Genomic DNA, 15,535 nt, shown 5'->3' with positions numbered 1-15,535 from the left:
ATGGGACTGGGGTGCCGCCAGGGGTGGATGTGGGGGTACTGTTGCGTATTATTGTGTTTGTTGTTTTCTATGTTAAAAATAAAAAAACAGATAACAAAAACAAACAACACACAAAAAAAAAAACATATGTCTTCAAGTATTCATTCTAAAGAATGGTCTGCTTCTGCATCTATGCTCAGGGGCACAGGAGAGGAAAACCAGGAAAATGTTTGGGGCCCCACAAAAAAAAAAAAAAGGTAAAAGGTTCCCTCAATGGCAACTCATTTTGGAACATTTTTCAATTACAACCATAAACGACCCTAAACCTCCCATTAAGGCAGTAGTGAACCACTACTGCCCCCCAAAACCTTAAGTGGGGCCCCATGTGACACCTGCATAATGACCTGTAGCAGTCATACATACAGTGTTAGCTGTAACAGTCAGCTATGGTGGAATAACTAAGTACATATACTCAAGCACTGTACTTACATACAAATTTGAGGTACTTGTATTTTCTTTTCATGCCACGTTATATTTCTGCTCTTCTACATTTCAGTACTTTTTACCTCATACATTTATCTAAAAGCTGAAATAATTAGTAAATTAATCAGTGAGCTGAAGTTTTAGTTTTGGGGTGTGTTTGTTTGTATGTTTTTTTACTTAATTTTCTGGTTCAATAAGGTTTTTCATAAGGGATTATCACATTATAATGTGATAAGTGATTATGGCGTTATAATGTGCTAAGTTTCTCACAAGAAAATAACTTCCTTCTTGTAATTATTTTAATAATCATTAGTTTAGGGTGTTTTTTTCTTTCTTTCTAAGATTGGGTGCGGGGGGTGGTATCAATAATTTTGAGTTTTTGAGGTTGAATTTTACCTGTAACATAGTATTTCATAGGGTGGTATAAGTACTTTTACTCAGCCTGAGTATAGGATCTTAATATTTTTTCCATCACTGTGTAATGTACAGAATGTGCGATGTCATTAACAGGTGAGTGTTATCTGTGGCTGGTAGATTGTCATTGTAATGACACAAAAGCTGACATTAAACCTGAAGATCTAGCGGGCATATCCTTTTAAGTCTTTGTTCTTTTGTAATAAAAATATATATAATCAAATAAACGGACACACAGCACTGCGCGCTGGGACAGGTACGCGCAGTGCTCCGGTTGTTGACGGCGCCTCCTGCAGGGAGCTGTTCACTCCCACACCGACATGGCTGCTGCAGTCAGGATGAGGACGTGGAGCTGTCCGACCAGAGGAGTTTTCCATCCATGGGCAGTCCTTTGTGCAGTTTTACTCAGCACCATAAATGCGGTTGTTGCAGCACCTGAGACAGGGGTTTGGAAAATCACAGTTGTAAATGTGAGTATCTTATACCCGGAAACACCGGATACCTGCAGCACCGGGTAGCTAACGTTAGCCACATTAGCCTTGTTATGCTCGTTTGCCGTCAGCTGTTAGTGAGGAGACAGTCGTGTAATATGTCCTGCCTTAAATGTATCACATTAATCGTTCTTGACTGCGACTTGATATCCGTAGTAGACCTGGATAAACTGTGCTTAATGAAAGAGCAGAGTGTGCTGTTAGCTAGTTAGCATTAGCCTTGAGTAGAAGGGCTTTTAAGCACTTTAAGGTTAGCTGTAGGCTAACTGAGGTTAGCTGGCTTCACCTTAAGTAAGACAGGCGTCCAAAGACTGTGTCCTATTTAACCGAGATCCAGGAAATCGACTTAATATACAGTACTGTGCAAAGGTCTTAGGCCATCATATATTTGTTCTTTTAGCAAAGTTGTAATGAGGATAATGATATATATATTTCTCAGACTCGATTTTTAAATACATACAAAGAATACAGAGAAAGTGTACAATGCATTAAAACACCAAAATGTCAGGATAAAATGGCTTCTTTAGACTGAAGTCAATATTTAGTGTGAAACTTGAAATCGTACATCCATAACAAAAGGTAGCTCAAACAATTAATATTGAACTTTGGACATATGACTGCAATCTGGTGTAAGTACAACATCTCATGTTATCTGCCGGTGAGAGTTCAAGACATGCTGAGTGGAAAAGGGTATTCACACTAAATAGCCTGTTATAGGTATTTTATTCAAAAATATTTAAGTTTTTAATACTCTGTACATATTTCCTGTATGTTCTTCTTGTATTTTAGCAAAGAGACTCGTAATTAATATGTATGATCATTATAACCTTGCTAAAATAACAAAGTTTAAGATGGCCTTAGACTTCTGCCCTTTTTGTTAACATCCAACACATCATTGTTGTTATATACATCCTGGGAATTGACTTATCAAATACTACAGTGAAGTCTCTCCTCTAGCCTCAGTTCCCTGACTCAATTCAAGGGGAACTAGAAAGCCTTGATCAATAATTTAAGTATTGAGAAGTTTCAGGTTCCCTATGTTGTGTCTGTCTGTATATCTAGTTGCGGTATTAGGTTTGCTGAGATGCAGGGTACAACCTGAAGAGGTCATTGGTCTGTAACAGACTTCATACAGACAGACATTTACACAATTTGGCAATATTAAAGTTTCTGAGGCAGCTAACTCACAGGTCTTTTTCCCTCTTAACAAACACACAAAATGCTTGATTGACTTTGGATCCAGGACAGAACTAATTATTCATACCCTATCAAGTTTCAAATGTATTTATTTAAGAGGTGACAATGTGCATAAACCCACATTCAAACAAATGGAATACACCCAAGTTAGAGCTGGTTTTCATTTGCAGTCCCTTTGCCTGATGTTGACAAGTGTCTTCAAATAATACAAAGAATACAATATGAAGAATACAATGTGTATTATGGCTAAAGACAGTGAGGCCAAAACACGCAGAATACAGTTAAACATGTACAAGGTAAGCATATACAACACAATTAAACAAGAGGAGTAGATAAAATCCAAATAGCAGATGATGCAGGTACAGTGTAAGTATAGTCATTTTCTAAATTTAGTTTTCCTGATCAGGTTTGTGCAGTCTGTGCTAGCTCCATCTCTTGTAACTAACATCAGTTTAAGTTGAAAATGGGACAGAGGAGGAGGAGCTAAATGTATAAACTAAACATTTAGACATATCCTGCTTAAATGATTAAACAGTAAACAATACTTGATTTACCATCCCACAGACCTCAAGACCACTGCTGTTAAGGAAATCCATGTATAAAGACACTGACATTCAATTGAAAGGTAAGACCGAGAAAATGTGCTCATGACTTATCACAAAAACGGTGCCCCTTTGTGTCCCTCGTGTTTATTATGGCCTCTGTCTTCATCTTTTAGTTGTGTATTTTGGCTGTCCTGAGGAGGTGACCTTCTCTATTCACTGGTATTTAAAATACTACCCCTGTCACAATGAATTCAACAATATTGAAGTAAGTACAGAAGCTTAATGCCATACTAATTAACAGACATTTATCTGTCAAAACACTGATTGTTTATGAATGCTGAACTGTGACCGCCTCTGTCTGCAGGAAATGTATGAGAGAACGCCTCTGAGTCGTGGGGAGGGCCTGGATCCGAACCCCCTTGGACCAGGAGAATTCATTGAACACCGACACCGTCCCATGACATGTAACAATGGACTGCGCTCCTTTGAGATGCTCAGAGTAAGTTTGTTACATGACTCGCCTCAGCAGAGTCACATACTGTGCATCATGGCATGTGTCATCTCTCAACTTCCGCTCACTGTTTGTGTTTTTCAGAAAACCAAAGCAGAGCCTCGTCTGGTCACTCCGCCTGTTGATGGTGAAGTGCTTGTAAGAAAACCTGAATGCTCTTTGATTATAATAGAAAATGTAAATTTAGGATAGTAAAGATTTAAATAACAGAATTAAAAAAATAATGTGTTTTAACCATGAAAGTGTTTTTTTAGTGTTTTTGTTGTTTCCTTAGTTTCTACATACAAGGTGTTGAAAGATTTGCAGATAACTTTAACTTTTTTCATACTTCAGGATGAAAATTACACCAGATGGATAACAGAAGAGTATGACAGCAGCAGCACCACGAAGAACGGCAGTGTAAATATCAAAGACAACGTCATAGCCACTACGTGGAAGGACGGGCCTTATCTGCTGGTCGTTAAGTTTGTATCCAGTAAACAGGATGCCAACTGGAATCTGACTGGTGAGTTTTTTAAGGAGGTAGAAGAACTACTATGCTGTGTGACTGGCATAGAGGAGCATTATCACGCTTTGTTGTTTTTGTCTGCGTAGGAATGCAGTTCAAAGCATCGATGATGCACATTAATTTGCAGAAATGACTTCCCTAATTTATCAGAAGCTGACTCATGAATGCAAAGCTGTTTTGCAAGTGATGCAGAAGTGTTAGATTTAAAAACCACAAGAAACAAACTTTTAAAGCTACAGTTAGTAACTTCTGTGAAAATAACTTAATGTCATGTTTGCTGAAACTGCCACTATATTCTGAAAGAAGTACATGAAGCACATAGTCTGTGAAATAAATCCTTTCCCTTCTCCTCTTTTTACTGCTTCCAGTGGCATTCTCCAAAAACTAACACGGCACCCCAAAAACAACCAATCAGAGCCGAGAAGTCTCTCATGCAGCTGTCAATCATGTCAATGACTGTTAGTGAACTTCAAACTGTCAAACAGAGCTAATCAAATATGAATCGAGATTCTGTTACGACATCGACTAAAACTCACCTCAGAACCATATGTCTGTTTATCTCCAAAATTAAGAAGTTTGTGACCTTGCCACCATGTTAGAGTACCAAGCCCTGCCCACTGTCAGACCAACTTTTTTATTCTACAGCTAAAGGGCACACTAAAATTTGTTCCTGAAAACATTTTAGGCAAGAAACAGGCAAAGCAGAGGCTTAATCTTGATCCATATTTAATCAGCACTGCGTAGTTTCACAGTTTGACTGCACTTCACGAGTGATAGATATTATTGACAGCTGCGTTAGAGACTCCTCAGCTCTGATTTTCTTGTTTGATTTTCCACATGCTCCAAGGCCATTAGAAGCGCTACAAGGCAATAGAGTAGATTTTCTCATTTAGTGCAGTTTGAACATACTGACAGTTTCAGCAAATATGGATAAATTTTTTTTTTAACCAGCTACAGCTTTGAATACGTTGGGAAACATTCGTCTGATGTCTGGATTTTGTTTTTGTTTTTTCCAGTTAATGTGGTGATGAAAGGCAGCCACGGCTACATTTCTATCACAGAATGGCCTCTCATGATCGTAAGTAGATGACTTGAGTATCAGTTTCTGTTATTTATGTGAGAAACATTGATTAAATATTTGTAGAATACATGTACATTAATGCCAATGTGTCCATAATTCTTTCCTTGCTCTAACTGAGGGTTGGATATAATGTTTTTAGTTTGTGCATGTTTGCAATGACAAAATAGAGTCAACAGATCTGTCCACTGTTTCAAAGAGAGTTCACCTGGAACACAATTAAACAAACGGTCGTAGCTCTGCTCAGCCCAGTACAGTCTACTCAGTGGAACCGAGCGGAGTTCATTTCATTTGACTACAAACTTACACAGATCACGCTGAAGCTGAATGAGTAGTTTGTACTCTGAAGAGAAAATGAGATGTTTTTGGATGATCTGTCTGGAATTTGGTCTCTAGCTAATGAAGAACAACTGCTCCCATATGTGTTTATAGACTAATCCTTCTCTGTGTGTTTGTAGTTCTACATGATGATGTGCGTAGTGTACATCCTGTACGCCCTTCTGTGGTTTATCTGGGCAGCGTGCTACTGGAAGGATCTGCTCAGGATCCAGTTCTGGATAGCAGGGGTCATATTTCTCGGGATGGTGGAGAAGGCCGTCTTCTGTGCCGAGTATGAAAACACCAACGCTGTCGGCTCTGCATGTGAGTGTCTACAGATCATCGTGATCTTTTTTTCACGTGAGATTGTAAGATGTTTGGTTTCCGAATGTAATTAACATCCCTGTCACCCAGCCCCTGGCTTGTTGGTCTTTGCTGAGCTGGTCTCTGCCCTCAAGAGGACTTTGGCTCGATTGCTCGTCATCATCGTCAGCCTTGGTTATGGCATTGTGAAGTACGTCAGCATATGTCTGAAAAAAACAGCTACTTGTGTAATTGAAAAATCCCAAATTATCGTGCAACTTTTCAACTGTTTGATTTTTTTTGTTTTCTTTTATTTTAGGCCTCGACTTGGGCATGTCATGCACGGAGTTGTGGGACTCGGCATCCTCTACTTTGCCTTTGCCAGCATCGAAGGTGTCCTGAGGATCACTGGGGTGAGTTGTGTTCTCTGGTTATTAATTTTTTAAAATTGAGATCAGTGGATAAAGATGTCAACAATGGCAAGTGCCACACAGAAGTTGAAGTCATTTGAATCAGAGGAAAGCAACAAAATAACCAGATTTGAGAAGTTCTAACCTGCTCTCTTTGATGATCAAACTGAACTTGATAAAGTATCCGCTGATCATTGAGATGACTCATTGTTTCACCACTGCCTGATTGTTCACAACCTAGTATGAAAAATAACAAAGAATGAGCAATACAGTATTAAAACTCTGTTGTTTGTTGTCAGATTGAGTTTTGGAGTAAAATTGACATCACGATTTGTGTATCTTCTTGATTTGTTGGTGGGCCAAAAATCAAGGGTCGAGACAATGGCCCCGCTCTCATTACAGCAATTGTTCTGGCTGTGTTTGACTCCTGCACCATCTGGTTCATATCCTTCCATCGTACTCCTCAGCAGCACTGAAAATCAAACCTCATGTAACAACAAAATGGATGTATTTGTAAATTAGTTAAGCCTGGGATTTTGAGTTTTCTTACCTTTTGGGTTTGGTATTGTGGTTTTTTCTCTTTTGCACTTTGGTGAATGGTTCTATATTTTACTGGCAGTGCTGCCTTTTATTTTATTTTATTTTTTTCATCTCCCATCCTATCTGTGATTTTTTTTTTTTTTCCTCGTCTTTCTCCTCTTCCTCGTGCCCTCTGGTCCTGCTCTGTCCTCCCTTCTAGGTGAAAGACTCTGACTTGGCCCTGCTGGCCAACATTCCCCTGGCTCTGCTTGACTCCTCTCTATGCTGGTGGATATCCTTTTGTGCACCTACAACCTTTCCCTGTGTGGCTCCTCTCTGCTCCTCACCTCCTTCACATGAGCCCAAATTAGATCAGGAGAGGTTTATCTGCAACTGTCTTCTGCCTGTCCCAGATAATTAGCAATGAACGAGCACTTAAAGTACAATTTTGCAGAGAGACATACAGCCTGCATTAATGATTCATCATTTATCCTCTACTTAAATTTACAGCAACTTATTTTTTTGGTTGATCATTTTAACTGCTCTTAAAATCCTACATTCTTTCTGCTTCATTTCTTCACAATCAGTCATTTTTTACTTTGTTTCCATTAATGTACCATGCTGGTCTGATAGCAGAATGATTGATTTGCATTCCCGCCCACCACACCTTAGAGGTGGTCCTGTGTAATTATCTTATACATATGGGTGTTATATAAGAGTGGGCAAAATGGAAAATTCACATCACCTCATGGTATACATTTTCAAATCGCCCAACCCACTTTGACAAAAAAATACTTACATTTTGGAAAAACATGTGTTGATTCACCTCTACATCTATCATTTAGCCAATAAAACAAACATTTAAAATATGCAAAATCAAAACGTATACATATATGCACAGTTGTCCACATTATATCTCTGAACCACTCGGCTGTTGGTCTGATGACAATAAGCTTCTGGAGGTACTGGCTAATATTTTTGGAGATCCAGTGTAGCACGTAGATATCTGGGCAAAGATGTCCTCTTCCATGCCACAGCTGTTCTGTAAAGGGTGGGACACAGTATTTGACCTCATAGGAGGTATGGAGTATAAAACATGTGTAATGTAACTGTAGCTGCAGTGTCAGAGGGTTACAGCAGATGGTTGCACTTCAATAATTGCAGTATTGTTGTTCTCAACCATATCTTAATTCATCATATTTGACTGTGCACGTGCTGTACCCCGATGATGTGACGCTTTGACTTCCCTCTTCCCTCTTTTTAACCTCCTTGTTCCATACGTCAGTCATTTCAGCTAGTCTCTATACATAAAAAACAAAAAAAAAAACAACAACTGACTAAAAATTAAAATCATCATCAGATGATAGCAGATCGGTTCCGAGATATATTTCTGCTTATGCGTCCCATCTCTTTTGCTCTGCATATGAATTGTTCACCTTCAGGCAACCAAGGCGCACTCCAGCGTGGCTGGTCTATACAAGTCTAAGACTAGTCTTCTAGACTAAAAAAAGACACCAGAATGCTTTGGGTTGACCGGATGGTGGCATATTCATTCTGTAAACTTTCAGTTCAACCTCATTCTAAAGGCAGACTGCTATCAAACCTGAGTCATCAGCCACATTTATTTCACTTCCATTTGCTTAGTTATAGTGGGTAAGTGAAGTGACTCATTGGACAAAAGAGTTAGTATATGAAGAGGTTATAAGGTCCCATGGATTTATTTGTAACATGGTTTCTATGTAACGTCTGCCACATGTTTGCCTTGACTGCCACTAACATCTTTGTCAGCCTGGCACAAACCATCAAGACTCTGAAGCTGAGAAGAAACCCTGTCAAGCTGTCTCTCTACAGGCACTTTACAAACACATTGATATTTGCTGTCATTGGTAAGTGATATGAATACACCTGCAATCATAACTCTACGCTCTAGATTTGTATTATCATAAATATACAAAGTATAAAAAAAAAAAACAGAAGTCCTTATTCACACACAGTGGATAATCCCCAGGAAAACAAAACACCTACAAAAGCACCCTACAATCAATATACATACTACAAAAAAGAGCCATAATGATCATAAACAATGCTGGATATGGGGAGCATACAAACATGCATTGAAGTGTGTTGATCTGGTGGAATTTAAGACTGCAATTATAATGTACAAAGCAAGAAATAATCTACTACCAAGCAATATGCAAAAAATGTCCTGTAGAGACAAGGGGTTATAATGTAAGAGGAAAAGTCAAGCTGAAACAATGTCATGCACATATCTTCAAAGTATGCGTGTATCTGTTTGTGGTGTGCTTTTGTTGAATGGACTGGAGAAAGAAATCAAAGTAAGACTATCAGACAGTTTAAAAATATGTTCAAAAAGGGAATTTATTTGAGGTACAGAGATGAGGAAGGGAAATGTAAAGCACGTTATTGGTGATATTATTGTTAATGGTTTTCTTTTCTAAATAGGGATAATATTGATTATTTATATGAGGAGCATGAACAGTTGTTCAGGTGTGGGGATGAACACATAGATGGTTTGTGATTGTGGATTAATAAGTTAGAATAGATCAGCGGTCGAAGTATTTTACTTCTTTCTACTCCTTTTCAGACAGGAAGTTTTTGCTGCTTATTAAAAATCTGTTATATATGTTCACTGTTATGTCTGTGTGTTTTTTATATGCATAGTATTTTATATATTTATTTTTTTTTTTTAAATGTTCAAAAGAAAGTATATTTAAGTCAATTCAAAGATTTGTCTCTCACACCTTTCCCTTTTCTCCCTCAGCTTCTGTCATTTTCATAGCATGGACGGCAAAAAAATTCCGGCTAGCAGAATGCCAGTCTGTGAGTATGGTTTGGCGTATTTATTTGTATTAGTGTGAAAGAAAATAAATTACATTTTTGCATTTTATTGATAATTGGACAATTGGATAATTGTTTTTTGTTTTGAAGGATTGGATTGAGCTATGGGTGGAAGACGCTTTCTGGAGATTCTTGTTCTCTGTCATTCTGTTTGTCATAATGTTTTTATGGAGACCATCTGGAAACAACCAAAGGCAAGTAATACACTGACTATGTAATTTACCAACATTAGCTGGATTTGACTTTTTTTGTGCTTTTTTAAATTACTTAATTTCTATATCCACAGGTATGCTTTCACACCTCTCATGGATGACTCTGACGACGAGGAGATTGAGGAGTTCATCGCCTCTACAAACCTGGGTATGCTCACTCTGTGTGAGCGTTACTTTTATCCAGAACACTGCTGCAAAAATTTCCATAGTGTTATTATACTCATTTATTTTGTAATTTTCCTTCATTTTTTTCTTTCCAGCTGATGGCATGAAGTTGAGAGCATCTAAAAATGAAACGAATGGCACGGTGAAGCCTGCAGAAACAAACCCAGTCAGTAACACAATTGCACACTTGGTTTGAAACTGTTGTGTATTGATTAGTTTAATTCAGTTTGGTTTATTAATAATTATGAACCCATGATAAGAGTAGCTGTCCAAGTTTCGAAAATGCAGCCGTGCAAGTATCACCCATATCAGCAGATGGCAGTATTTTTACGTTTTCATCCCTTTTTTTTGTGCAGGAGGATGACTTGAAATGGGTGGAGGATAACATTCCTAGCTCTTTTACTGATGTGTAAGCATCCTGTCAAATTTATATTTATTAATCGAGTGCTTTCATATAAGTCGTGTGATTCTAACGAAGTCTTTTTCTGTCACTGCAGAGCTCTGCCAGTCCTGCTCGACTCAGATGAGGTATGAAGTACTTTAGAATCTCTAAATATACATAATCATAGGATTCACACACCTTATTTCTCTAACCAGAGACATCTGGTCTAGATATATGCATATGAGTAACTTCATCCAAAAACAGTAAGACTCACTTGACTTGCTGTCTTAGTGGAGTTATGAGAATGACTTCAGGACACAGCGACAGGAGCCACAGTGAATTCTTTTGGGACTTTAAGGCACATTTGGCCTCATTCACCAACATCTTCCTAATTCTTTTCTGAAATTTGTTCTTTAGAAAAGTCTGTCAGATTCATGACGTGTTCTTAAACCACAGAATTGTTCACATCTGTGTTCTTATAATGAAGAATCCCATTGTCCTTGTAAAGTGAAAGCGTGTGCCAGTTGATCCTGATTAGCATAGGTAAACGCCTTTCCAATCCACATAAAAGGGCGTGAGACTGCAGGGCTTTGTGCACACATAGAAATTATGAAGACAAGTTGAGAGAATTTTAAGTCAAGAATGCCCAAACTAAAGTCTAGAGAGGGTGGAGCACTGGACTTCAGAAGTAAAAAAAACTTCAATAGTTTATTAGAAAGTATACATTAAACGGGCTGTCATATTTAGTAGTGTCAGTATAACACACAAAAAAGATGCCTTGGGTGCTATTATTTATTCAGTTAATGCTGTATTCGGAAAAGGGCGGACAACTGATGCCGTAAAAACAAAAAAAGAAGGTTGGATCTCAAATCTGAGGAAATATTGCAAGACATAGACTTACCTTTGGCCAATAAACAATCACTCATTATTGGATGGCATGGTTCCTAGTTTACAAAATGATGTGAATTGAAGTGTAGTTTATTTTAAAAGACCATTATGCTTGGTAAATTAACTAAAATAATTATTTAAAAATATAATTTAAAAAATGATGTATTATAATCTTATACTGTCAGACAACCGTAGAACTGAATAAAACACAATAACCAATTACTTTTTTTGTACCCACGTCAGTACCCAAATGTGTGCAGGTGTGCTTTTGAGTGTGCGTAGATTCTGTTCTCACTTCCGAACATAACCCAAATAAAAAAACATCGTTGACAGTCAGAATGAAAACTGCGCAAGTGGGTTTTGAGAAGAAATCTCTTCTTATAGCCGTTGGTGAATGAGGCCAAATGTTTGCATTCTCACAAAAACTGTTAAAACTTTCTATTATTTGACAGGAAATCATGATGATCAGATATGAGATGTCAAAGATGGAGTGAGGCGAAACATTTCCAGCCATCAGCTCACATGGAGGGGGAGCGCAGCAGCTGTCTCTGACTCTGCAGCAGGGTTTTCTCCAGGATTTTCAGTCGGGTGGTGCCATGTAGGTTTTATCAGGGGATCTTCCTGTACGGCCTTCACTTAGCAGGGAAGTGCAGGCCACAATTTAGGGGGAGCTCTGCTTATTTCCTCAACTTCTCCAGAGCGAAGGACTCTAACAGAGGAAAACTGTCTTTTCACTGACCAACTGGTTCACCATTTCCTTGATTATGATCAGTTTTGAGCCTTTCTTTCCAAAGAGAATGTTTCATTTTATATTAAGTGCGGTATTTATTTCTGTTATGTTCATGTGAATTTATTTTATCAGAGAATTAAGAACAGTGGGCCTCATGCATGAACATGCTCTCTAATATAGTGTCTTTCTATGGGTATGTAAATGTTATTGGTTGGTTGTAATAAAATAAGATACTTATTTATGATGGGAAAATAATAAAAAGGCCCTTTTATTCTCAGTAATTAACACCAAGAATTATTTATCAAAGTTATTTTTGCAACCAGAAGAGAGCTGGAGAATTTGACTGTAGTTTATTCGTTAATTTTAAACAGGATCATTCTTTATGTGTAAATCTAAAAGTTCAATAACAGTATGTATTTTGTGTCTGAAGCATACTTTTTGTTTTTGTCTGTCAGCATTAAAATCTGAGATGAGAAAAATTTAAACACATTGATTTTGCTCTTATGCACTTTGCGGATCAAAGTTGTGCCTACATGTAGTTCTTGTGTGAGGCCTAATCTGTTCAGGTAATTGAGATCAATATGTATGAAAGTGTCGTCATGTCTCTGGCATCCTCAGTATTGATGTGTGTGAGGGAGGATGAAGCACAAACAAGTGATTTGTACAGTTTAAATGTTAACTGGGCTCAATAGTGTCGAATTTGGGGTCTGAATCTACTGTATGTGTGTGGTTGGACAGGTTTTGTGTCTTCTGAAATAAGGAGCAATATATTGTACCTATGTTAATATGGAGTTAAGTAATTTCTTTATTTATTTGTTTCAAGTGTACTTATAAGTTGTTAAAGAGTGTGTTCACCCATGTTTACTCTAAAGTGTGTTTACAATGTGTGCTTCCATTTTATTAATGCATTGGGCCCTGAACAATCTCACGGTGTATTAGGGGGACAGCAAACTTGCTTGTTTCTTTGCGCTGTTTGCTTTCTTTGCTGATGGAAATCATTGTGGCAGTTTCACAGACACCTTAATAACATTCATGTTCTGTCAAATAAGTCTTAATATTTCAATTTTTTTCTGAAAATGGTGTTTTTGTCAGTGTAGCTTTGGAACACTGTTGTCATGTTCATGTGTGTTGTCTTGACTAAATATAACAGCAGGACTTTTTCTGCTTGTCCAGGCCATCCCATATTATGACACATGAGATAAGTTATGTTGTTAGCATAAGCACAAGCTGATCACTTGGGTTTATAATGTCATTTTTCCGTCTTTTTATTGGTTGGAAACCTTGAGTAATTGTGCTTATTATGGCAAGCTGTCCTTCTGTTACATAAAACTGCAGACACCTGCAGCGGACCTCGATTATTTGTACAGATGGGTTTTGGCTGATTCCTGTTATTTCATAATTCCACAGGTGGAGAGGTGTCTGGATAATATGACTTGTCTTTTTCTTTTTTATTTCATGGGTGTCATGAAGAACTGGGCTTGAACTTTTCATACCAGCAGTTTTTTTCTCTCTTCCTTCTCAGGAAGTATGTACAATATTAATATTAAATATTAATTGAACACAAGAGAATGTTGCTTTCCCGGTCTATGATTTTTCGGTATTAATTTGGCAATGAAACATGCATATTTTACTACGGTGGTCATTTTGCTACATTAGTTGAAATCTGTTTCTTTTTAAAGCTGTAAATACCATTTTCAAGAGGAAATGGGAGAAATGCTTGAATGAATGGACTTTTGTGCGCTAAAAATGATGATGAATGATAATGAAACACAGATTGAAGAAAGAGGAGTTTGAATGAAGCCCAGTTGCTCAAAATATAAACCCTTTTCTCTCAAGCCATTAGCCTTTAATAGGCTTGTGATAAAGAGGGCTAAAACAACGCAAAGCCCACAGACAACCTAATGTATGTGCCATGTTAACATTACAAGTTGTTTTATGGAGACCAAACTATATAAAACTTTGAAATTAGGATGCCATTTTAGAGATGTGTTATTATCCAACATGTACATACATCACTTTGTACCAGCTACTTGCACCCTTTTCCATTAAAGAAGACCGTTTCAAATCTGCTTTAGGCCTCTGCTATTTAGGTTTAAAAAACCTCAACAGCAACCACACAATTATGAAATCGCCAATAAAATGTCAAAAAAACAGATATGGCATCATTTGTAGAAAAGCTAGAGAGACCTGGTTCCTCCATCTGAGCAACCTGCTACATGAATTCATTCAGTCTTATAACAGTTTTCTTGTTTCTCGGCTTTCTGTCTTTGCTCATAGTAAGACTGTATATTTGACAATTTATTTGTCTCAAACATTTAAAAAAAAAAACCAACTCATTATTTTATGGCCTGTGATAGCAGATTAAATGTGACTTTAAAGTCTGAGACAAAAGCAAAGGGGCCTTCATTCTGCTTTCCAGTACCCTCACATGTTTCTGGATTTCTTCCAAACAGTTATCCCACATGAAAGATGATCCACAGGCGACCTCTCCCCTCTCCTGGATAATAAAAGTACAGAAAAATTCCTCCCCAGTGCCTTTCATAACGAGCTAACCCACCAGCAGGACGCGTGCCTCTTTTCTGTTTTGACAGAGAGTCATAGATTTACAGTTTCTGTGTTTTAGAATTATACTGTGTATACTTAAGCTTAACATTTTACTTGAATTTCATTTTTATCCATTTTAGCATGGACAATTACCAAGGCACAGGCAATTTGTATTGGCAGAGAGGAACAGTTTTCACAGAGGGATCAATACCAAAGAGAGTTCACCCCAAAATATAAAAAATATATATTTTTCCTCCCACCTGTAGTGCTATTTATTAATCATTATGTTTTGGTTTGAGTTGTTGAGAGCTGGAAATATCAGTCTGCTGTCTTGAATATGCTAGAACTAATTTATATGTGTTTCTGTTATTTTGTCTAAAGTCACCATGTTTCTGTGACTCTGACCTAAAATCAGGCTAAGCCACACTCTGTTCTGGCTTTGCTTTAAGGCCCTTACTTTAGATTTTTATCATCACTCTCAGGCAAATGGCTTGTGTTATATAGCTCAGAGCTCTCCAATTGTCCCTGGCAATATCTCCTTCCGCTTCAGAATGGATGAAACGTGTGAACATCAACAGCCCAAACACAAGCCTGAAACAAAGGCTGCAATGTGAGCCCTCCTGGTAAGGCAACTAAACGAAATTATGTCCGCTATTAAGGCACGTTGTCATTTTCAGAGCAGTGCGTACTGTCAGGACATGTGTTTTGATTCTCACCATCCACTCCCTCCTGGAAGCATGCAGCTCTTCTGGCCCCTTTTATTGCAATGTAAACCCCTGGATGGAGACGCGAGAGGAGGACAGAGTGAAGGAAGTTAAAAGAACACATGTGGTGAACATTAGTCTCTTCTTTCTCTAACAAGCAGACTCATTGAGATATGTTTTGAAAATGTGACAGTTACTCCTCCTCGTATTAAAATAAAATAGAAATACTGTGAAACTCCTTTTGTTTTTGGAGACATGTGGGAAACGCTGCTTTCACTTGTATTGTCTCTGAACC

The 15,535-nt window shown here is 37.8% G+C and overlaps 1 protein-coding gene across 2 annotated transcripts; it reads left to right on the top strand.

Annotated features, from left to right (window-relative positions):
• The first annotated feature begins 1,163 nt into the window (after positions 1-1,163).
• tmem87b (transmembrane protein 87B) lies at positions 1,164-13,556 on the top strand. Of its 2 annotated transcripts, none has more exons than XM_042502368.1 (19): positions 1,164-1,346; positions 3,129-3,189; positions 3,283-3,374; positions 3,474-3,608; positions 3,705-3,758; positions 3,954-4,125; positions 5,145-5,206; positions 5,665-5,848; positions 5,939-6,038; positions 6,147-6,240; positions 6,977-7,048; positions 8,534-8,642; positions 9,539-9,597; positions 9,706-9,809; positions 9,902-9,975; positions 10,088-10,158; positions 10,349-10,401; positions 10,490-10,520; positions 11,715-13,556. In XM_042502368.1, exons 1-19 carry the CDS (start codon positions 1,197-1,199, stop codon positions 11,754-11,756), a joined length of 1,719 nt encoding a protein of 572 aa, XP_042358302.1. In that variant the 5' UTR covers positions 1,164-1,196; the 3' UTR covers positions 11,757-13,556. The 2 variants fall into 2 exon arrangements, with proteins under 2 accessions (XP_042358302.1, XP_042358301.1); XM_042502367.1 differs by lacking the exon at positions 6,977-7,048 and adding an exon at positions 6,609-6,680.
• Positions 13,557-15,535: the final 1,979 nt, after the last annotated feature.

The sequence above is a fragment of the Plectropomus leopardus genome, chromosome 15 (assembly GCF_008729295.1).
Source record: "Plectropomus leopardus isolate mb chromosome 15, YSFRI_Pleo_2.0, whole genome shotgun sequence".
Lineage (NCBI taxonomy): Eukaryota > Metazoa > Chordata > Actinopteri > Perciformes > Serranidae > Plectropomus > Plectropomus leopardus.
This window is presented reverse-complemented; position numbering and strand designations above follow the sequence as displayed.

What these genes read in the sequence shown, in the direction of transcription:
- tmem87b (XM_042502368.1), top strand. Translation starts at nt 1,197, where the DNA reads ATGGCTGCTGCAGTCAGGATGAGGACGTGGAGCTGTCCGACCAGAGGA. An exon ending in CTGTTGATGGTGAAGTGCTT is followed by an intron (nt 3,759 to 3,953) that starts GTAAGAAAACCT and finishes TTCATACTTCAG; the next exon opens with GATGAAAATTACACCAGATG. An exon ending in TGCCAACTGGAATCTGACTG is followed by an intron (nt 4,126 to 5,144) that starts GTGAGTTTTTTA and finishes TGTTTTTTCCAG; the next exon opens with TTAATGTGGTGATGAAAGGC.